Below are 22,388 nucleotides of genomic sequence, written 5' to 3' on the forward strand. Positions count from 1 at the left end.
TATTGGAATTCAACCCCCAAAATTGTAACAGTAAAATCTGCCATTTTAAAAATGATTTTATTTATTTATGTTTAGAGAGAGGGGAAGGGAGGAGAAAGAAAGGGAGAGAAGCACTGATCAGCTGCCACTCGTATACGCCCTGATCGGGACTGAACCTGCAACCCAGGCTTGTGCCCTGACCAGGAATCAAACCTGCCACCTTTCGCTCTGCAGGACAATGCCCAACCAAATGAGCCACACCGATCAGGGCAAAAACCTGCTGTTCTAATGTGGAATGTGTTCTTTATACCTGTAGCTGAATTTGTGAAGCTGGCAGATCTGCCGTGCCTGGAAGACCTGGTGTTTGTAGGCAATCCCTTGGAAGAGAAACACTCTGCCGAGGGGAACTGGATTGAAGAGGCAACCAAGAGAGTGCCCAAACTGAAAAAGCTGGATGGTGAGTGACTCTGGGCCAGCCTGGAAATGTTTTCTGGGTGTGAGAGTTGGATTTGTGACATGAAATCGTGAAAAGGAACGAAACTGAAGAAAATGATAGGTTGTCTCTAATCTCTAAACAGGAAATTTCATGGTCCAGGTTTGGGCCCCAGTGAGAAGAAAAACTTGAAGGCTATTTAGACTGGTATAAGATCATTCCTAGACCAAAAGCTTATAGGAAAGTTGGGCTTATTCTCTAGTCACAGGCATTATTTTGCAGAATAATTAGACATAAATGCTAAGTAGTTGCTTTTTCACAATGAGATCAAAATTGTAGTATTCTCTAATGCCCACCCCTGCGTGCGCACTCACACACACACACACACACACACACTCATTTTGGTTTCTCAGTGTCTAGGATAGGTGTCTTTGTCAGGAGATATCCTTGACTGACTGGGTGCAAGTCCCAGTTCTACCACTTAATATCTTTTTTGTCACTGTGGTAGTTAATTCATTTCACCAAACCTTTTCTTTTATAATCTAAAAACTGGAAATGATAATATTCACTGATTTCTCTGGGTCTTGCCTATTCCCAGGGCTGCTACCAGGAAACCATGCCAGGATTCCAACTGTTCGAGAACCCACATACTTCTCTTTTTTCTGCAAGCCCAGGGAAATATCTTTCTAGTCTGAGGAGAAGCACTATCCCTCTCTTTCTTTTCTACATTATTCTGCATCTTTTCACAAATCTCGTTCTCAGTCATCTTAGGCTTTTCAAAGACAAAGAGGCCCGTAAGTCCAACAGTCTGTTGGACTGCCCTCCACACTGCCCCTGAAGCGGTGAGGCACACAGCCGACTAGCCTGCCTGACTGAATGGGGGGGTGTGTGTAGAAGGAACAGGCACGTTATCCAGCTTCATCATCATCATCAGGTACCAAATGTATATTTTCCTTATTGTCTTCATCACCATCCTCATACCGATATTCATAGTCCAAAACCAAAGGACCTAGCTGACTGTGGTTGAGGCGCCCTTGTTCCTGAACCCTTTGATCCCCTCCTCGTCACCCGTGCTACCCTGCTGATGTATCCTTCCCATCCTTTCTCTCTTCATCTCTCCCTTCCTACCTGTATATGAAGTTCAGTACTCAGCCCTTTTATCCACCTCAGCTTACTATGGCAGTTGCTCTTAAGTGGTGCTGCATTCCTGTGGAAGATATTTCAGAATCCCTGGGGAGACAGTAAAGGAGAACTATATAGTTTCAAAAAGTTTTACAGGTGATTCTTATATGCCTCCCTGGAAGAGATGTACTCATCCAGCCCTGGCCTGTGTGGCTCAGTTGGAAGGGCATCATCCCGGAAACCAAAAGGTCGCAGGTTCAATTCCTGGTCAGGGCACATGCCTGGGTTGCAGGTTTAGTCCCTGGTTGGGGCACCTATGAAAGGCAGTGAATCGATGTTTCTGTCCCTCTCTTTCTTCCTCCCTTCCCCTCTCTCTAAAACCAATCAGCATGTCCTTAGATAAGGATTAAAAAAAGAGAGATGTGTTTATCTGTCATCCAGTTGAGAATTATTGACATAAAAGGCTCTTTAAAAAAAAATTATTGAGGACTTCCGGCCAAGATGGAGGTAGACACACCATACCTCCTCGCACAACCAAAAGAAGGACAACAACAATTTAAAAACAAAAAACAACCAGAACCAACAGAAAATTGAACTGTATGGAAATCCAACAAGGAGTTAAAGAAGAAACATTCATCCCGACTGGTAGGAGGGGCGGAGTCGGGCAGCTGGGTACACAGGACTTGCTGCAAAGCGGCGGCAGAGAATCAGGGTGGTCAAGGTGGTGGCTGGTGGACCCAGCGAGGCGGCAGTTGGTGGAGCTGGCAGTATCACATTCACCTGCAGATAAACCGGGAGGAACACCTCGGGAGCGAGATAGACCTTGCAACCTGGGGTCTCAGCTCGGGGAAATAAAGCCTCAAACCACAGATTAAAAACACCTGTGGGGGTTGAGGTGCCGGGAGAGACTCCCAGCCTCACAGGAGAGTTCGTTGGAGAGACCCACGAGGTCCTAGAATGTACACAAACCCACCCGCCCAGGGAATCAGCACCAGAGGGGCCCAATTTGTGTGTGGGAAGTGGGGGAAGTGACTGAAATCCAGCAGAGAACAGAGCAAGTGCCGCTGTTCCCTCTCAACCCCTCCCCCATGTACAGCGTCACAAACCAGCGACATGAATTGCCCCGCCCTGGTGAACACCTAAGGCTCCGCCCCTCACTATGTAGTAGGCGTGCCAAGACAAAAAAAATAGCTCAAGTGAAAGAATAGATCAAAGCTCCAGAAAAAATAGAACTAAGCAACGAAGAGATAGCCAACCTATCAGATGCACAGTTCAAAGCACTGGTGATCAGGATGTTCACAGGATTGATTGAATTTGGTCACAAATTAGATGAAAAAATGAAGGCAATGCTAAGTGAAATAAAGGAAAATGTACAGGGAACCAATAGTGATGGGAAGGAAACTGGGACTCTAATCAATGGTGTGGACCAGAAGAAAGAAAGAAACATTCAACCAGAAAAGAATGAAGAAACAAGAATCCAAAAAAATGAGAAGAAGCTTAGGAACCTCCAGGACATCTTTAAATGTTCCAACATCTGAATTATAGGGTGCCAGAAGGAGAAGAGGAAGAGCAACAAATTGAAAACTTATTCGAACAAGTAATGAAGGAGAACTTCCCCAATCTGGCAAAGACTTCCAGGAAGTCCAAGAAGCTCAGAGAGTCCCAAAGAAGTTGAACTCAAGGAGGAATGGATCAAGACACATCGTAATTATATTACCTAAGATTAAAAATAAGGAGATAATCTTAGAAGCAGCAAGAGAAAAGGAGACAGTTACCTACAAAGGAGTTCCCATAAGACTGTCAGCTGATTTCTCAAAAGAGACCTTACAGGCAAAGTGGGGCTGGGAAGAAGTATTTGAAGTCATAAAAGGCAAGGACCTACATCCAAGAGTGACTCTATCCACCAAAGCTTTCATTTAGAATGGAAGGGCAGATAAAGTGCTTCTCAGATAAGGTCAAGTTAAAGGAGTTCATCATCACCAAGCCCTTATTATATGAAATGTTAAAGAGATTTATCTAAGAAAAAGAAGATAAAAAATATGAACAGTAAAATGACAGTAAACTCTCAGTTATTAACAACTATACCTAAAACGAAAACAAAAGCAAACTAAACAAACAACTAGAACAGGAACAGAACCACAGAAATGGAGATCACATGGAGAGTTAGCAACAGGGGAGTGGGAGGAGGAGAGCGGGGGAAAAGGTACAGCAAATAAGTAGCATAGATGGTAGATAGAAAATAGACAGGGGGAGGGCAAGAATAGTATGGGAAATGTAGAAGCTAAAGAACTTCTGACACATGGACATGAACTAAAGGGGGGGAATGTGGGTGGGACGGGGTGTGCAGGGTGGAGGGGAATAAAGGGGAAATGAGACAGCTGTAATATCATAATCAATAAAATATACTTTTAAAAAAGTAAAAAAAATATTGATTGACTGGTTGATTTGAGAGAGAGAGGTTCGTTGTTTTACTCATTTATGCGTACATTGGTTGATTTCTTGTATGTTCCCTGACCAGGGATCAGACCCACAACCTTGACGTATTGGGACAGTGCTTTAACCAACTGAGCTATCTGGCCAAGACTAAAAGACTCTTAAGTAGCTCTTTTCCTACACCAAAAACTTTTAACAGCCTGATTGATATGTAATTGACATACAGCTAACTACACATATTTAAAGTGTAATTTGATATATTTTGACATATGTATATACCACTGAAACTGTCACCACAATTAAGATAATGAAGATATGTATGATGGTGACTGACTACAGTTAACAATACTGTAGTGTATACTTACTTGAAAGTTGCTAAGAGAGTAGATCTTAAAAGTTCTCACACATACACCAGAAGGTAACTACACGGTGGGAAGGTGGAGGAATCAAGCTTAAAAGAAAAAAGAGAAAGAACTAAAAAAAATAACTACATGAGGTGATGGATGCATTAACTAATGTTATTGTAGTAATTATTTTATGAAACATATGTATATCAAATCATCATGTTTACGCCTTAAACTCATACAGTGTAATATGTCAATCATATCTCAATAAGCTGGGGAAAAGTTAATGAACATATGCATTACCCCCAAGTTTCCTTGTGCTTCCTTGTAATCTCTCCCTCTGCTCACCACCACCATCCCTCGCAAGGCAATCACTGATCCTGCTCTTTGTCCCTGTAGATTAGTTTGTATTCTTTAGAGTTTTATATGAATGGGATCATGCAGAACGTTCTCTTTTTTAACCCTCTGTGGATACATACGTAAGGGCAATGTGACAAAGACAGTGTATTACCTCTTGTGGGAGGTACAGGAATAATCAGGAAGAGACAACCAGGTTTCTAAGCTCTGCTGCTAGTGTTCTAGTTCCTAAATTGGACGGTAGTATACAATCATTGGTTTTGGTACTCTTTAAATTATTTATATTGTGTTTGTGCGAATGAATATTTCACAATTTAAAAATAAAATAAAAAAAGAGAGGGCAGAGACATTAGAGTCTTGGACTCAGCGTTTTTAGATTCACCTTCAGTTGGACTCTGGAAACCACTTGAAACCATTTGTCTTTACTTCCTTCAGGATCATACACAGGAGGTGAGCCCCTTCCCTTAAGAACATAACAGAGCCCCTTATGTAGACCCTGACTAGACTAAGGCACATCACCATAGCCTTTTGGATTGAGTATTGCCCTCAGACTACTCTGAACAGCCCCTAAAAGAACCACCTTGGCCTGTACTAAACCAGTGGGATAGACCAGAACAGAGGTGGCCATGGCTGCTAACTTGCCTCATTTTGCTACTCTTCTGTTACTTATAAGCAAAACTGTGGGATCTTAACAAGTTAAAATTAAAAAAGACAGACAATGGCAAATGTTAGTGGGGTGTGGAGCAACTAGCACTCTCATACCCTGCCGGCTGATAATGTCGCTTGCTGTAACCATTTTGGAAAACTGGCATTATCTACAAAAGCTCTACAGACCTGTCCCTTAGCACCCAGCAGTGTTTCTACTAGCTGTATACTGCAAAGAAAAGGGTATGTATGTTTACAAAAGACATATATGAGAATGTCCATAACAGCACTATTTCAATAGCTATAAATTGGAAATAATCCAAATGCCCATCGACAAGAGAGTAGATACATAAATTATGACATTCATGCAACGGAATATTATACATCAATGAGAATGAATGAACTACACCTTCACTCATTATAGATGAATCATACAAACATAATGTTGAGCAAAAGAAGCCAGACACAAAATGCATGCTGTATCATTCCAATCATATCGATTTCAAAAATTTTGGATAACCTATGGTGTTTGACATTAGAGTAGAATATACTTTTTGTGGGGGAATAATGGCTGGAGGGGGCGCTGAGGAGGTTTTGGGGCTCTGATAATGTTCTCTTCCTAATCTGGATGCTGGTTACCAGGTGTGGCCTCTCTGTGTACATTTGCCAATCTGTACATTTTTTGTGTACTTTGTGTACTTTTGGTATACTTTATATGTATGTTGTTGTACTTTGTATGCTATACTTTGTATGTTTGTTATACTTTAATAAAACATTCACTCCTTCCCCCACCAACAGATGCTGTGGGGAGTATAGGAGGCAAAACTCTGCTCACTGCTATAAAAAACATAAATGTTCATTCAAGAAGGATCACAGGGAGAGAAGCACTGGAGTTAATTATTAATTAAGGGTAGGGTTTAGATTGTAGGATAGTTGGGGAGGGCATTTCAAAATGGAGGAACTTTGTTCATCAAGGGGCCTGGGAGGGAGTGTGCAAGATGAGCGTGGGAGACAGTGAGTTGGTCAGTTTAGCCGGGTCGGAGAGTGAGTAGGTAGGACTGTGCGCAGGCTTCAAATGCTGGAGCTCAGAGATGGGTGGCCCTTGGCCGGGTGAGAGCTTGCGGATAGGTTTTGTTTTCTGTACTTTGGTTCTCCTCCCCCGCACCCTGCCTATTTATTACCGATGCTTAGTAGTTGTAGGAATAATACAGAAATTCAGCTGCAGAGTATTTCTTTGTATTTAACATACTAAGTTTTTAGTATATATAGGGCTTTATTTTTTGCCTGGCACGTTTAGGCATTTTTATTTGCAACTCTGCATTTGGGGAACCAAATACTCATTAGTACTTACGTTAATCCATTTGAGAATTCTGAGAGGCTTTTTGGATAACTTGAAATGACATAGATTATTTTATGAAATTATTTTTATTATGGTACTTCACAGCATCCCCAAGCGTCTGAGGTTAACGGGAAAATATTTTCACTTAGAATTTTAACAACCTGTTGAGAGTGACCAGAAATAATTTCTGTTTTATTCTAGGTACCCCAGTAATTAAAGAGGATGAGGAAGAAGAAAACTAACACTACATTTTCTGCTTCGTGTTAACTTATTTAAATGTTGTATAATTGTCTATTTTAAAGATTCTCTGTGGAGCGAATGTTCTTAAGATAAAACAAATCTCTAATTCCTATTTTTTTCTTAACCTATTTACTGTTTCTCCCCCCAAGTGGTAACACTAACTTTATACATTGTAGTCCTCTTTTTTAAAAGTACAAATTTTCCATTTTTGTTCAGTCTCCATCTGCTGAAATCTTTGCAGAGCGACCAATCGTTTTTAACAACAAAGAAACAAATGGGTTCTTCGTTTAATTTTTTTTTTTAGGTCAGGCATTTAAATATATACACTTGATTTTTGAATCTGTAGACCATCTTTCCTGAAGGTCCGTCTCCTTATGACTCAGAAGCACAAACGCGTCGTGCCTTCGGCTCAGAAGGCGGCACGGGGCAGGAAGAGCTCCTCGCAGACAGCCGGCAGCAGCCGTAGAAGCGAGACTCCAAGTCATAGTGAAAAAACTGTGGTGAAAAAAGAAAAATTAGTATCTTGGAGGCCTTATAGCCCATGTTATGTTTACTTACTTATTTTTAAAAAAAATACGTACATCGTCAACTGGAATTTAGGTTGTGCGTACCTTGTAGCCACTTGCGCGTCACTGCGCACAGCGGTCGGTCACTCTGCAGTGCAGGTCAGCGGTCAACGTGACTGTCGCCATCATTCTTTTGACCAACACTGTGGTCGTGTCACTCGTGTGGACCTGATCTGAGGCACGCTTTGGGGTTTATAGCTCTTTGGATGTTATATGAGGAAATATATATAAGTAGTAGTTATATTTGAATTCCTAGTCTAAGTCTTGGCCATTCGTATGTGTCAAAATTCGCCCTCATAACTTTGGTTGGGTGACCGTTGTGTTGGGAAAAGTGACTGTCATAAGAGTATAGAAGTTAAAGCCTCGATTTGGTACCTTTCAACAAAGTAAATTTAGTATTTCAAAATATATTTTTAGAGAATGTCTAAGTTAAACAGCTCTTAAAATGAATTATGTAAGTGGTTATAGAGGGAAAAGAGATATTTCATTATGGGATCCCAGGCAAATGGCAATATTTTTGAGATTGCTTCCTCAGTGTGGCATTGTAGCTGATTCAACTCAAAATTGCAGAGCAATAGTTGGATGCAAAGCTTAGAATTTATGATATAAGAAAGAAATTCCTTATGGAAAGTGCAAGATGCGGTGGTCAGTAACCAGATGAAGGCCACAGTGCCCGTGGCCAGACCACTGATAGATCGCAACACGGGAGTCAGAGGCCCTCCGCCAAACTGTGCCTGCAGTCCCTCAACGAGAGACTTGAACTCCATTTTCTCATTTACTTGTGTAAAAATCAGCCAAAGAGGGAGGATCCATTTTTAAAAAGTGAGTACAGAAGTAGTCCTGAGTTTCAGAAGTTTTCAACTATTACTTAAATAGGAATTACATGATTTTTCATAGTCACACTGATCAAAAGGCGCCACCGCTTTGACAATCAATTCTGAAAAGGAAAGATTAACCCAACACTTTTTTAGCTACCTGTTAGCTCTTCCTCACAATGCGACAGGAAGTCATCGTTCCTCTGATTGGCTTACCCATTCAAAGCCTTTGGGTACTTCTTTTGTGAACCAGAGGCAGTGAGCATTCCCCTCCGGGATTTTAAGGCACAGAAGCTAAGAGGGAAGATGGTTTTCCTGTAGTATGAATTTAATCTAGTAGGCAAGCTTGAAGCCATACTGCTATATATGGGTACACTTCCTAAAAGTTACCCTGGAAGTGAAAATAATAGGGAGTGGTGACTGACATCAAATTGAGTTTTTTGTAAAATGGCTTACAATGTTTAGGTTTTTTTTAAAATTCTGCAATGCAGAAACTGATTTTCTGTTTCTCCTTGTTTCTTAATGTCTTTTCATCACTGGTAGTTACAAAAGAAATGTAAGGTGCTTTTCTGTGTCCATTTCACACCAAACTCACATTCAGTTCTACTCAACAAACATTTGAATGACTTCTATGCATCCTTTGCATGGGATGAAACCCAGAATCCATGCCGTTAGAAAATGGAAGGTGGGGTGTACTAAGAAATTCAGAATGTTCTCTCAAATCATTCCTTAACTCATCCTTTACCACTGCAAATTTATCTGATATGCCTTCGATTTATGTGTCTTAGAGCTTTAGCCCACTTGTGCAGATTCTCTCTGTGCTCCTAGTTTAAAGCATTATGCCATTTTAGTGGATCATTCATTTCAATTGTATTTATTCTTGTGATGATGGTAGAGCTCTGTTATCAGTCCAGTATTGTAATATTTCCACAGGAAATTTGATTTTAGTCTATCAACTAATTTAAGTTTTCTATGTTCCCTGAGTCTAAGCTTATGGCTGTATTACCTAGTCGGGTATGGAAGGTTTTGTGTTCTCTGTTCACAGGAGTTTGCTCCTTTAAATCACAGTCACTGTTGCAGTATCAACATTTGGGTTCGATAATGTTGTGGGGGGCTGTCCTGGGTATTACAGGATGTTTAGCAGCATCTCTGATTCTACCTATGAGATGCCAAGTAGAGGCTTCTTGCCGGTTGTGATAACCGAAAATGTCTTCATGCGTTGCCATCTGTCTCCTGGGGCAGAGGCATTGGAACAAATTCACCCCTAGTGAAGAACCAGTGCTTTATACATTGAACATTCCTCTTGTCCAGAGCACATTTCTTTTCACTCTGTAGCCAGTGCCACCTTAGTTGTATGAGGGAAGGTGATGTGTTTAGTGATCACGTGTGGAAGGAAATAGTCGCTGGTGTTTCCGTCTTTTGTAATGCTCATTTTAATAATTCTCACATCACATTAGAAACTCAGGGCTGGAAGGTTCAACTTATTCTTTTTTTCAGCAGGATCTCAACTTTTATTTCTTAGCATTTTGCTTATCTTAGAACAATGATTATTAACCTACCTCTCTCTTACTATCAGCGGGATCCAAGTTTATGATAGATTTTGGGTTGTCTCTAAAGTTTAACACTTTTAAGTATATTTTAGAAAATTGATTGTCATTTTTTAAGTGTTCATTCATTGTCTAGTAATGCACAGGACTTTACAGACTGTAGCAGTCATTAAATACAGGAAATACTGTACAAAATTTGGTGATCATGTATGAAAGTTAGTGGGTGTAGACACCAGTTTTGGATGCTTTCAGAATGTCTGGTTACTGGATCCAGTCCACAAATAGAGGTGGTATATGTCACTTAAATGTGGTTCCTGTTTGGAAAGATAAATTTTGACTTGGATAGATGCTTCTTCTGATGCCTATTTCAAGTAGAATAAGGAAGAGTAAGAAATGAATCTTAACTGTTGACTGATTTTCAGAGTTGGTGATGTGTAAGTAGAGTTGAAGGTAGTGATCTTTGTGACCTAGAATCTTCCACCTGGGTTTTTCTCAGGACTAAAGGGTAGAACTAGGAAGGTTGGATTTAATCATTAATTTTAAAAAAATTGGGGGGAAGTGCCAAGCATCGATCACAAGTACTTAGTGTCTCTCTAACGGAAGTCTCTTAGTCACAAAGACTTTATATTGTAAGTAGTGGTAAAGGGAGAAAGCTAACTGCTAAATTGAAAGTTACTCTTCACCAGGATTTAATTCCTTTGGCATACATTCTCTTTATTTGGGCTGCTTAATGTGTCTGTAAATAATTAAGTACAAAACAATCTTGAGTGCAGCAGAGTGGGTCCTCTGACACAGCTGACGTGACTACAGTCCTTCATCTTCACTCCAGCATGAGGCTGTTTTATTTTTTTTGGAAAACCACAAAATAGGTGCAATTAAAAAAATTAAGGGTATTTTTTAAAAAATCACTGAACTTTAGAAATCTCACATCTACATCTCTATTCCTGTCTTTTTATAAACTAGAGACTGCAAAGGAAGAACACTAAAAGGAAAAACCAGACTGAGTCTTACCTTTTTCTGACCTAAGGTAAATTTTCACTTGACACTTGGAGAAGTCATAACTGGATTCTAGTTAATTTCCCATATTGTGGTTAGAGAGGAACCAGCCAACCAAATTATGATCTAGCAAATTTAATAAGGGGGTGGGGGAGAGTAAACTATTTTTCAACAGACTTGCACTTTAAAATTATGAACTGGAGGTTGGCTGGAAGTACTCCCAAAGGGCAGAGGGGTCAACGTCCTGCCCGCATGTGGATATTAGAGAGTCAAACCTATGCTGCTCGTCTTAAGCCCACGGAGCAATAGTTGTCTGTTGGCGTAATCAGAGGCAGGATTTCCTTATTTCCCTAGTCGGTGTCACCTTCCCCGTCCACCACACTGACCGTCTTCCTTGGGGGGACGTGTCAAGTAGAATTCTCCTACTCAGAAACTTTGTTATCTTCCCCACATCTAGATTTTAAACATTCATTTAGATGTTGGCTAAGTGAAGTTGTGGCGAATGTTAGGAGGGTGGGAGGTTCCCTGCTTCTGTGATCAGCAGGGTACCTGCCTCTGAGGTGCTGGTGCCCAGAGACATCGACCCCACCGAAAGCCTGGGGTCGGGAGCTGGGAGGGAATGGGCTCTGGCTCCCACGGTGTCAATGGTGTCAGTCGTCATTGCAAGCGTCATTCCAGAATCTCTGGCTTCTAGAACCAACTCCATTCTGAAGAACCTTTAACATCTATTAACACCTATTAAAACTTTGGTAATAATCTTTTATATGCAGGAATTTTGTAGCATGACTTTATGACTAAACTTAATGTGTTAAATTATTTAGAAAAGTTGAGTTTCTGAATGTTATTTTGTGAGACTTGTTTTAAAATAGTAATAAATGGTGTTATTTTATAAAAAAAATCTGTACCTTTTTTGGTTACATAACCATCAGTTTTAGTTAATTAGAACAAATATATGAACTTCGTATAATTCCAAAGAAATTAGTCCTTGGAAATCAATCCTTGGATAACACGTTCCATAGCTGTGTGTGTGTGTGTGTGTGTGTGTGTGTGTTTGGGGGCATGTGGGGTGGGAATAAATGGGGAAGCAGTGAGTGGGAAGAGAGGAAATAAGGATGTCTATGGGGGTCAAATCTGTAGAGATGTGTTGAGAGTGTGAGGGAAGAACAGATATCATATGGGAAGTGAGATGAATGTACAGAAAAAGCTGTTAGAACATAATACCACTATTAGCCTTTATAACTACATTTCTTACACCTGATGATTGTCACAATAGGTTGGCTATCATTTTAAAGCCTTGTTACTAGGGGGAAACTCCCGCTGAACACAATGTTCATGTAATCACTTCTGGATTCACTACGACCTCAAAAGATGCACATAGTCACTGAACCTCTGCAGCCAAATAAACATGTTTTTAAGCCATATTTCCCTTTTTTATATCCTCTTGATATAAAATGGATGCTGTAAAATCAAAACATTAATTTTACATAGTTATTCCTGCAGCAAAACAGTTTTAGCTGAAAGGAACTTAGAAGGGGGCTGCTGGATAACCTGAAACCCACCACAGGCTGTCCTAGCACTTTATAGTAAGTTATAGTTACTCATTTAATCTCTTAACATCTGCCTTGTAGAAACCATGCAAAATTGAACATATTAAAAGTACTACAATGTAAACTTAAGAGTATGCTATAAAGCTTCAAGATAAAGAAATCTTTAATACCACTATTAGCCTTTATTGAAGGCTATACAAATTGAAGTTTGATTTTTTTGGTGACATGAAGTCTGATAAAAGATATAGATTTTAATTACTCTGAACATTTTTATACATGTCAGAAAAATGAAACTTTAAAAATATTTATTCATGTATTTGATATACATGTATTTGATAACTTCGAATTTAGAACACTTAGAACAGCATGAATAAAGACAGCTACTATTCAATGACAAAGATTTGAAATGGAATGGATACTTAACTGGTTCATATTAACCTCCCCATGTGATTTATATCCGTATCTTGTACAGGAAAAATTCTAATTTACACAGCTCTGTAATTGTAGAATTTTTCTAACACACCATTTTGTAGTCTGAGAATACTTTTCAATTAAACTGATCCAGGTGTGTACAGTTGAAAAATTAAAAAATTAGCACTGTGAAGCTGAATCACCAAGAATAGCTAGTTCACATTTCTTTCCATTAACATAAAACAGGAACAATTTATGGTAAACACAAAAAACTATTCACGTTATTAGTAATAACATTCATACTTTTACTGAACACTTGTGTTAGCCAGGCTCTGAACTAAAGGTCTGAACATGCAATTTCACGCTTAAGTACCTCGATGAGAAGTGTCACAAGTTCACGTTTTTCACAACTGATGATGCCATGATGACCGCTTGCACTGAGCACCTGTGTACAAACCTTTACCTGGCATTTCCACTAGCATGACTCACACCAGCAGTTCAGGGTGGTTGCTTGCACGATTTTACTGTTACAAGAATACCCAGGCCTGACTCCCCCCAAGAAAACAGGACTAAGAGACACACCAATAAGACAGCACAGGCACAATGAAAGAAGCTGTTGCCTAGGTCTGTGCTAAATCTCCACTTCCCAGGACTCAAAAGTGCCCCTCCAGGCCTAACTGCAGGAGGGCGGCCTCAGCTTCCTCCTCCTCTTCCTTGGCCTCCTCCTCGCGGATCTGCACCAGCAACTGGAAGAGGTTAGGAGCCGGCCCTTCCGCAGCTCCATTCAGCCACAGCTGCCTTCGGATGGCCCCGCTGTGATTGGCTCCTGCTATGACCTGCTCCAGGCGGGCTTGGTTCACGTTATCTTTATCTATGGCACCCTTCTCCACCACCTTCTGCAGCAGAGGTTCCAGACGAATGACATAAGCCGATAACTTTTCTCCTGGGTTCTGGTAAGTGTTCAGAAACCTGACTTGCGCATCTCTAGAACTCTCGATGCTGCCAAACACCTGCTCAAGCGCCTTCAGGCATTCCGCGGTAGTTATTGCAGGGTTGTTAGTCTTGAGGATGCGGATGACGTCAGCTGCAGGGCCTCTAAGACTCTCCATCAACCGCCGCCTCTTCTCTACATCAGACACCTGCCACTCCTCTATGACCTCATTAGTGTGCTCCAGCCAGGGGTCAAAGGTCTCCTCCCCAGGCCCCGGGATGTCCCTCCCCGAGAACAGCGTCAGCTTCTTGTACCATATGGATTCAACTAGAGGCTGAATAACACTGTCCAAAATATAGTTCAGCATCTCTGTTGGCATATCTGGGCCTGGGGCCGGAGCGGGGTTCTGAAACCCAAGGACACGGGCCACATCTTGCACGGTCCACCCCTCTCTCGCTAGGAAGAGATGCAACCTTTCTAAAAATTCAGCATCAGAAGTCGGAGGCTTAAAGACCACTTTCCAGACCCCTCCTTTACCGGGCAACTCTCTGGGGATGGCCGCGTAATCCACAGCGCCAGTGAGCTCTAATAAGGCTGCTTTCGCATTCTCTTCCCTCCAAAACATTCTCCCAAGCACTCGATAGGGCACCTGGGGCATCGCAGCCTGGAGGGTCTCTTCGATTTCAGCCTCATCACAGTTCACTGGGATCCCCCAGACCAGCAGGGCTCTTTGGGAGTTCACATCCATTCCCCTGCACCAGTCTTCCAACAGTGTCATCGCCATTTCCCCAACTATCAAGGGCCCAATTCCACGAACACGCTAGTTAGACCGTGGCTCCCAGTGCTCTGGGACTTAAGACAACAGCAGACACTGCCCCCAAATATACCCGTTGGAGGCAAGCTGCACGCAACCACAATTAACAAACGACACCAGAGTCCCGCTGTGGTTCTTTTGCGGCGCGTTCTCAGAGCGAAGCCTCGGGAAGGCTCAGTCGGTTGGTCACGCGGCCGCAGCCATCTTGGGTCTCAGGTCCGGGTCCGAGGCTGGGGTTCTTCACCTGCAAGCACGGTGTTGCCTTGTGGCGCAGAAGCTTGGAGCCGCCGGTCCGGAGAGGCCGCCGGGGTGTGATCGTGGGGCGTGGCCGCCTCCTCTCAGCCTCTGAGGCGCCGGGCAGTCGCTGCTCCTGCAGTCGATCCGGCGTCCGCGGTCGCAGCCGGGCCTTCGGGTGACCGAGCAGCGGCTGCTTAGCAGATGAGGACTGTGCAGCCCCTCCAGGGAAGAGACTGTCCTGCAGCAGCGGCAGGGTCAGCCCGCGAGCAGCTTCTTCGCGGGTGCAGGGGACCTTATAGAGGCGAGTAAGGCCAAGGACCGAAGACACAGGCGGCGGAGGTCCGCGCTGCAGCTGAAAGACCACCAGACCCACAGCCAGCCGACAAGCTACTGCGGCAGAAGAGGGAGGCCCGCCCTGCGAGTGGCTTCTGGCGCCCCGCCCCTTGAGGCCCGGTGTGTGCCAGTGTAGCCATGGCAACGGTGGGCCAGACGACGGGAGATTCGCGCGCTCCCGCAGCCGGCGGGTTGGAGTGGTTGCCATGGTGCCAGTCAAGGGTGCCAGTCAAGGGCTCCAGTTCACTGGTTTTTCTGATGGCGCATTTCTTTTTTTTCTTTTCCACGTTTTCCAGGTTTGTTTGTTTGTTTGTGTTTTATTTTTACAAAACACCGTGTTTAAAACCTACTTTTGCAACAGTTTTAAGATAATACTGTTGAAGGACATGGATTAGCCAAAGAACTTACATGCATGATCCATGGACATGAACAATGGTGGGGGGAATTGCTGGGTGGAGGGGGGCAAAGGGGGAAAAATCAGAACAACTATAATAGCATAATTAATAAAACACAATTTTAAAAAAAGACGATGCTGTTAAAAATGCAGCTGTGAAGACAAGCAGGCTCCTGTCACTGGTTCAACCTGAAACACCCTCTTCAACCATGTAGCTCCCCTGTGCCACCTGACTGCATTCTGCACCCTCCATATTTCATCCCAAAGAAACTAGAATGTTGGAAGTGTGCCATTTACATGTTTTTGTGTGAGACAGTCCATTGAGATTGCTAAAATGTTGTAGAACAGTCAGTAAGCTTTATAGCCAGGCAGACGCTAGTGTGTTCATTTCTCCTGTCCTGGCATCATGGACAATGAATGGGTTGATGAAAAAGAATGCTTCTGGTTCAAAACTGTCGAGTAATCCCCTGCAAGCAAAACAAGGCCTATTTACATCAATCCCAGAGAGTGAAAATCTCCCCAAAATAACACAGCATTCAACTCTGAATTTTTAAGACCTTATTTAATAAAAGGTTTAAAGATACAGAAGAACATTCAAAAGTAAATAAGTTACATAGGTACATTACAATCACATCAGCAAGATTTTCTTTAGTGTATTAATTTTTTTATAAAAAGCACACAAAAAATAAAATCTCCAGTCTGGTCTATCACAACTGTACAGCAAAAGAGGTAATATTTATATATATATATGTACACTATTTTAATATGTAACAGTCTTTTTAAAAAAAGGGTGCCACAGGCAGCAAACACACAAAAGGCAGTGTCTGATCATTTTTTCAAAATAAAAGGAATATACTTATTTATATGCTATTAAAATATTTGTACAATAATTACAGACTGCCAAGGCTGTCCCTGTGCCGTTCCCTCCGACAAGGCCTTCAACGAGAGACGAATGAGGAAAAGGTGAAACAGCTGCAAATTACTAGAGGCGAATATTAACAAAGCAAAATTTGTGGAGGACATAGGATTGTTTTACAAAAATAGGCATACTTCCTGTAAACCTAAGGATTTAGGTTTGCCAGTATGGTAATAAATACCATCCAAGGAAAGTGAGCCCCAGCGAAAGCATATTTAAACAGGTGGGGCTGGAGTATGTGTTGTATTCCTCCTTCATCTTAACATCTGGCACATGAGAAGAAAGAGGTTAGGTGACTGAGGCAGTTAAATATAGGGGATCCCTTTAGACATAAGCAGCACACGACCTCGGTGCCAGGGCGGGAGGTGGGGTAGCGGAAGGGACGAGTGTGTACCTTAGCTTTGAGGGGGGCTGCTGAAGGCATGGAGGACAGTTCTGAAGCACTGTCTCCTCGGGTGGGTAAGAGACCTCAGAAACGGTCTGGAATACAGGCACTAGGTTCGTTTCATGCCCTTGCTGAGTGCAGATGGAGGCTGGCAGACGGTTATGTGAGATGGTGTGGGGAGGACGTTACAAAGCTGGAGGTGTTTGTCATTGGACTTCTTAAAGCTAAGAGCTCTCAGTAGAAGAAACAAAAGGAAACCAAAAGATGAGCCTAATGTGTTCACAGAGAGAAAGCACCATAAAGGATATCCTTATGCCAGCTTCTGTGGTTGCACCCACTTAATCGGCAGGTCACATGCCGTAACTGCATCTGCCCTCTAAACATTTCAACCTTCACGCTGCATTCGAGATACAAATCTGTTCTGGAGCATGAACCCTTCTAAAATACCATGTCTGGTGGGATTAATACAGAGAGGTACCATCTTGATTTTCTCCACCTACATTCACCTGGTCTGTTCTCCATGAACTTAGAAAAGGAGACTCACTCTAGATAAAGGAGGTTTCTGTTACAACATGTCCATAAAGGGGCCTGCAACTAAATACAATTTAAATAGAAAAAACCTGGGGAAACCTAAGTAGCACTTTGGGGTGAAGCTGCAAAGGCACTGATATTACACAAGTGATTTAGAAGAGAGCCTAAATTTGCTACCTTCCTGTTTCTGGGAGGTAGACCAGATTTTTGCAATCTTGGGACATGGAGCTTATAGAAGCTTATGGAGGAAATTAACTGGGAAGTTGGAAATCTGGTAGCTGTCCGGGAGTCTGCGGGGTTGGGGGGGGGATTTTGTTGCTCCCGTAGCTGGGGTCCTACAGAACCATATCAATACATACATGAATGCTGAAAAATACCTGATAGTGCATAGTTTGGAAACAAAACTCCCTCCCTACTCCCAGCCACCAACATGATGCCTTTAGGCTATCTCATAACAAGTAGCAAAAGGAATACTTTTTGGCTCCTTCTTAACGTGTTGACCTGTTGAATACTTGCATTCACTTACAACTTCTTTTGCACAACTGAAGTTGAGTAACAAGATCAGAAAAATAACTCAGCCCTCCTGTGGGACTGGCAAGTGAGGAGGCCTCCAGAACCTTCTAATTCTTTCACTACAGCAATTCCATGCCAAATACGGCTTCTTCAAACCAGAAACAAAACCAGAATTCTGGCTTCCAACTAATCTCCTCAAGCAATTTGAAAGTACAGCCAGAGAAGAGGTAGCAACAAGAACAGCCTTTGATCTCCCTTGCTCCCGCCAGTCTGTGGGGCTTTGGTGACACCTTCCACCTTTCCACCCTCTTTCAGCACTACCAGCATTCCTATTGGCAAGAGCTTCCACAGCTATGAGGTGAGGGACCTTAGGGTCTTGGGAATGGGGTGGGGGGCACTGGGGCAGATGCCAAGAAGGTGCCTTGTTTTGGGGTAAATGCACTTGGGCCTCTGGAAAGCAGGAGGCCCCTGGTCCCTGAGAGGATGTTAAAAATTAAATATTAAGAATAAATAAATAGCTCCCAAATGACACAAGTCAAGGAATGAAGGCTCCTGTCCAATCTGGGTAGGAGACCTCCCCCTCCCAGGGAAGGATCCAGACATCTCCAGCATGCAGGGCTGGGGGCTGGGCTGTGCACATCAGCCCTAGACCAGGTGGGGCGGGGTTGGGTGGCAGCTGCCAAGGGCAGGACAGAGGCGGGCAGAGAACTTGAGCCAAGGAGGGGCAGGCTGGGCCTAGGCTGGGCTCCCTCAGCAGTCTCCAGGGCCCAGAGGTTATTTGGCAAAAAGGCAGGAAGCAGGAAGAACCAGGGCTTATCGGAACTTCCCCCAGCCTAGCCCTGCAGCTTCCATCCTCGGCAGTCCCCTTTCCTCCATCAGGCTGAGAGCTTGGACAGGAACACTGGCCCTTCCCCACACTTGAGAAGAAAGTTTCCAGCCCCAGCAAGCTGCTAACAAGAAGTACAGGGATAGGTAGGCACCTGTCCTCCGTCTCTCCCTCCAGGCCTTCTGGTGGCTCCCCTCCCAGGGAGAAGAAAGCCTCTCGGTGGACAGGGTCACTGGAGCCACTTAGGCCTGGACATGGTTGTGCAGGGCCAGCACAGGTACAGGCTGAGCGCCCTCTCAGAGATGGCCACCCCAGTCCCTTTCCCCAGGGCTTAGGGCAGGGCCTTCGAGGTCTTCTGGAGAGGAGGGATAATGCTGCAACGGGGTGAGCTTGTGCTTGGCTCTCCATGGTGACCAAGGGGAGCAGAGAGAACAAAGAGGAAGGAAAGAGACTGTGCAGCATCAGGGAGAGGCAGCGGTGGCGGCTGGAGCCCCTCCCAGAGGGTAGCCCCAGCCAGCAGGGACGCTCACAGGTCCGGGAAAACAGGACAACTTCCGACAGACTGAATGCACAGAGAACTGGATCCTGCAGCCCTTAACACTGCTCCTGGGGCCTTTATAAATAAAAGAGCTGTTTATTTTATTGTCTTGTTTTTCTGAAAAAAGTCCACGTGATCTCTCCTCTCTCCCTCTGTAGGTTCCAGGGCACTTGCAGGCTCTTGCACAAGGCTGGTGCGCGGAGCACCCGCCTCCCAGGAAGAGCGGCCAGTCCTGGGTCAGGTCTCCGGTGGGGGAGCCTTGCATACGTCAGCCCCTCTCGCCAGTGCTTTCCTCCCGCAGGGCCGGCTGGTGGGGGGAAGCAGCGGCCGTGGCCGCAGCAGCTGCGGCCTCCTTCTCCCTCTGCCTCAGAGCGGCAGCCTTCTTCTCCTGCTCTGCGTGGCTCTTCATATGGGCACTGCGGCTCTTCACCTTGTAAAACACTCTGCGGCCAAGCAAGAGGGGCTCAAGTAAGAGGTCCGTCCCCACTCCACTGGGTCCACCAGACAAAGTATGTGTGGGGGCAGGGGTGGAGGTGGGGGAACGGAGAGGGTCCCTGGCCCTTCCTGACTTGCAGAGTGCCACGTGGCTTGCCCCCACCCTCCAACCGGAGGAGGCATGGGTTCTAGATTCAGTGACATCGTCGCTTTTCTAAAAGCTGCCCAGTGACATCACTGCCCTAGAAACCCTCTGAGCCAATCAGAGGACCAGGCAAAAGCTCAGACTACACCCTCCTTCCCAACCAACCTTTACCCGGGGGGCCACCAACCACCACCACCCTGCTAGGTCCCTGCGGAGATACAATCTTACCTGCCACATTTTTTACAAGGAAAAGTGTTCTCCTGATTCTGGGTCTTATTGAATGTCTCTGGTTTTTTCTTCTTCTCTGTGAAAGGTAGCGCCCTTCGTGACTTCCCTGGCCCCTCCCTTGGCTTCTCTGAGGCCTGGCCACCAGCAGACCCAGGGGCATTGGACTCATGGCTTCGAAGGATGAGGACATCGTTGGCCTGGAGAGGATCAAACAAGAAGTTGAGAGATTTGGGGATGACAGGATCCCGGATTCTGGAATTTTAGGGGACAGAGGACTCCTAAAGGCCGTAGCACTCCTGCCAAATGGTCCCCCAGGATTTTCCTGAGTCCTTCCGGGGAGAAGGTGCTCACTGCCCTTTTAGCAACCCATTCCATCCTTGGCCAGCTCCATCTTCATGGAGCGGCTAGCCTGGGAGGTTCTGAGGGACAACCCTAGCAGCCATAGGACTTCTCGGTGTATCAGACAGGGGATTTGGCGTCTCAGTCAGGGACACGTGTTCCTTGGCAGTTACTTGGTCCATTCCTGACTTTATTCCATAAAGGAGATGCAAGTCTGTGTGATACGTAGGTGCTGGGGATACAGAGGTGACAGATCGGAGTCGCTGCCCCCAGAGAGCGTGCAGTCTAGTGGAAGGGACAGATGTGCAGGCACCTAGTTCGTGACAACAGGAGCCACCATGGGAAATGCCAGGCAGGTGGCAGAGAGCAGAGGGCACCTTGTGCTGCCCTGGAGAGCGCAGTGCTGCTCAGGGCACGTGCCCAGGGGCTAGACGGCCATCAGGAGTCCTAAGTACGGGTGCTGCATCCACCCTACAGAGAAGCCAGCAGACAAAGGGCAGCAAAACTCCGTGGAGCACGTACCCGGAGCACAGCTCTCACGGAGGGGGCACAGCCAAGGCTCCAAAGAAAGCAAACGGCTGTGTGTCTACCACAGGTGGGGGCTCTCCTGCCAGCATTCAGTGTCCGTCACCAAAATAAACAGACTCTCAGAGTGGGCCCCCAACGGGCCCTTCCCACCCCTACCCTCTCCTGGGGGTCCCCTCCCTGACAAGGAGCAGCTATGGCCGGTACGTCTTTCTCCTTGGCCTGTGGTGTGGTGGACAGAGCACTGCCCTAGGAGGATCTGGGGAGGGACCTCAGGCAAGTCACTTAGGATCCCCGAACCCGGTTTCCTCCGTCTGTGAAGTGGGAGTTAGCACGTCATGGTGTTACTGTGAGGAACCACTGAGGTCAGGGATGGGAAAGCATTCTGCAGGGAACATGGGTGAGGGGCCTTATTATTATTCCCATGATCTCAGCTCTGCTTCAGACACTCTTGTCAGGGACAGAGCTCTCTCAGGGGAGCCCTGCCTGAGCTCTAACTCACGCATGCTTCCCCAGCATCCCACACTCTACCAGGGTTTCCCTAAAACCTTCCTCCCGGAGTCTCTGAAACGAAAGCAGTAGGGTGTAATGTTTAATGGCAGACTCTGCAGTCGGGCTGCCTACTAGCTGTCTCATCTCAGGTCTCAATTTCCTCATTCATGAGTGGGAATAATGGCAGTACCTACCACATAGGGTTATGAGGATTCAATGAGTTAAGAGCATAAGGCACTGAGTACGTTTCCTGCAATTATGATGATGATGATCAGTCATGTTCCTGCTCTGCCCTCCCTCCCGCCCCCGAGGGCCCAGCTCCGGCCCTTCTCCTGGCCCTGGGCTCCCCCAGTGGAGGTCACACTTACCGACTCATTGGCCTGTAGTGTCTGGGTGGCTTTGACAGCCGCTGCCCGCCGGCTTCGCTCTCGCCCCTCTTCCTGCTCCCCCTTCTCCTGGGTCTCTGGCACCTCTTCCTCCCCCTCCTTCCTGGTCTCCTTTACTTCCCTCTTGGGCTCCAGCCTCTCTTCACTTGGGGACTCTCTTCTGGGAGCAGGCACCCTGGGGAACTTCTGGGAAGTCTACGGGGCACAAGAACAAGGGCAGTGAGCCTAGCGCTCACTCATGCAGCCTTAGTGCACCCATTCTGACCCAGCCAGGGGCTCACTCGTCCCTGCCAGTCCTGGCCTGGCCTCCTGTGCTATGACTCTATACCCTTCCTCACCTGGTCGGCCTGGCAAAGAAGAGAGAGCCTTGCACCCTGAGAACCTTCAGGATGAGACGGAGCACTTGACGTAGAGCCAGGGCACAGAGGGAGCATGCCAGGCCCTCCCCACAGGCCACCTGGCTTCCTGGATGTGTTCGAGAGACACAGCCGAGGGCCAGGCGGTCTGATGGAGCCAGGCAGCCGATTGGGCTCCATTCTAAACTATCCTATAAGGCTTTCTGTGACTCCGCCCCCTTCCCACCTGCAGCATGGGGACCGAACCACTTCCCGTCAGCAGCAAGTCGCCACGAGAGGACTGGTAACCC

The 22,388-nt window shown here is 45.2% G+C and overlaps 3 protein-coding genes across 7 annotated transcripts in view; 1 reads left to right on the forward strand and 2 right to left on the reverse strand.

The window, feature by feature from the left end:
• Positions 1-12,330, forward strand: part of DNAL1 (dynein axonemal light chain 1) — a 37,939-nt gene extending 25,609 nt beyond the window's left edge. Inside the window, exons 7-8 of the mRNA XM_045822965.1 lie at positions 296-436; positions 6,854-12,330. Coding sequence (XP_045678921.1) covers positions 296-436; positions 6,854-6,894 — 182 coding nt within the window. The 3' untranslated portion in view covers positions 6,895-12,330. The remainder of the gene's footprint in view (positions 1-295; positions 437-6,853) is intronic.
• A 259-nt stretch (positions 12,331-12,589) lies between these two features.
• PNMA1 (PNMA family member 1) lies at positions 12,590-15,165 on the reverse strand. The gene has a single exon (XM_045822900.1). The coding sequence runs from the start codon at positions 14,487-14,489 to the stop codon at positions 13,428-13,430; it is 1,062 nt and encodes a 353-aa protein (XP_045678856.1). The 5' UTR covers positions 14,490-15,165; the 3' UTR covers positions 12,590-13,427.
• An 865-nt stretch (positions 15,166-16,030) lies between these two features.
• MIDEAS (mitotic deacetylase associated SANT domain protein) overlaps positions 16,031-22,388 on the reverse strand; it is a 64,319-nt gene continuing 57,961 nt past the window's right edge. For all 5 annotated transcript variants that reach the window (XM_045822408.1, XM_045822411.1, XM_045822412.1 and 2 more), the window contains 3 exons: positions 21,725-21,937; positions 20,001-20,197; positions 16,031-19,635 (listed from right to left, as the gene is read on the reverse strand). In XM_045822408.1, the coding sequence (XP_045678364.1) occupies positions 19,461-19,635; positions 20,001-20,197; positions 21,725-21,937 (585 nt within the window). In that variant the 3' untranslated portion in view covers positions 16,031-19,460. The remainder of the gene's footprint in view (positions 19,636-20,000; positions 20,198-21,724; positions 21,938-22,388) is intronic.

The sequence above is a fragment of the Phyllostomus hastatus genome, unplaced genomic scaffold, assembly GCF_019186645.2.
Source record: "Phyllostomus hastatus isolate PE091 unplaced genomic scaffold, TTU_PhHast_1.1 phas_scaffold_501, whole genome shotgun sequence".
Taxonomy (NCBI): domain Eukaryota; kingdom Metazoa; phylum Chordata; class Mammalia; order Chiroptera; family Phyllostomidae; genus Phyllostomus; species Phyllostomus hastatus.

Excerpts from the sequence above, each read along its gene's own strand:
- PNMA1 (XM_045822900.1), bottom strand. The coding sequence starts at position 14,489 with ATGGCGATGACACTGTTGGAAGACTGGTGCAGGGGAATGGATGTGAAC.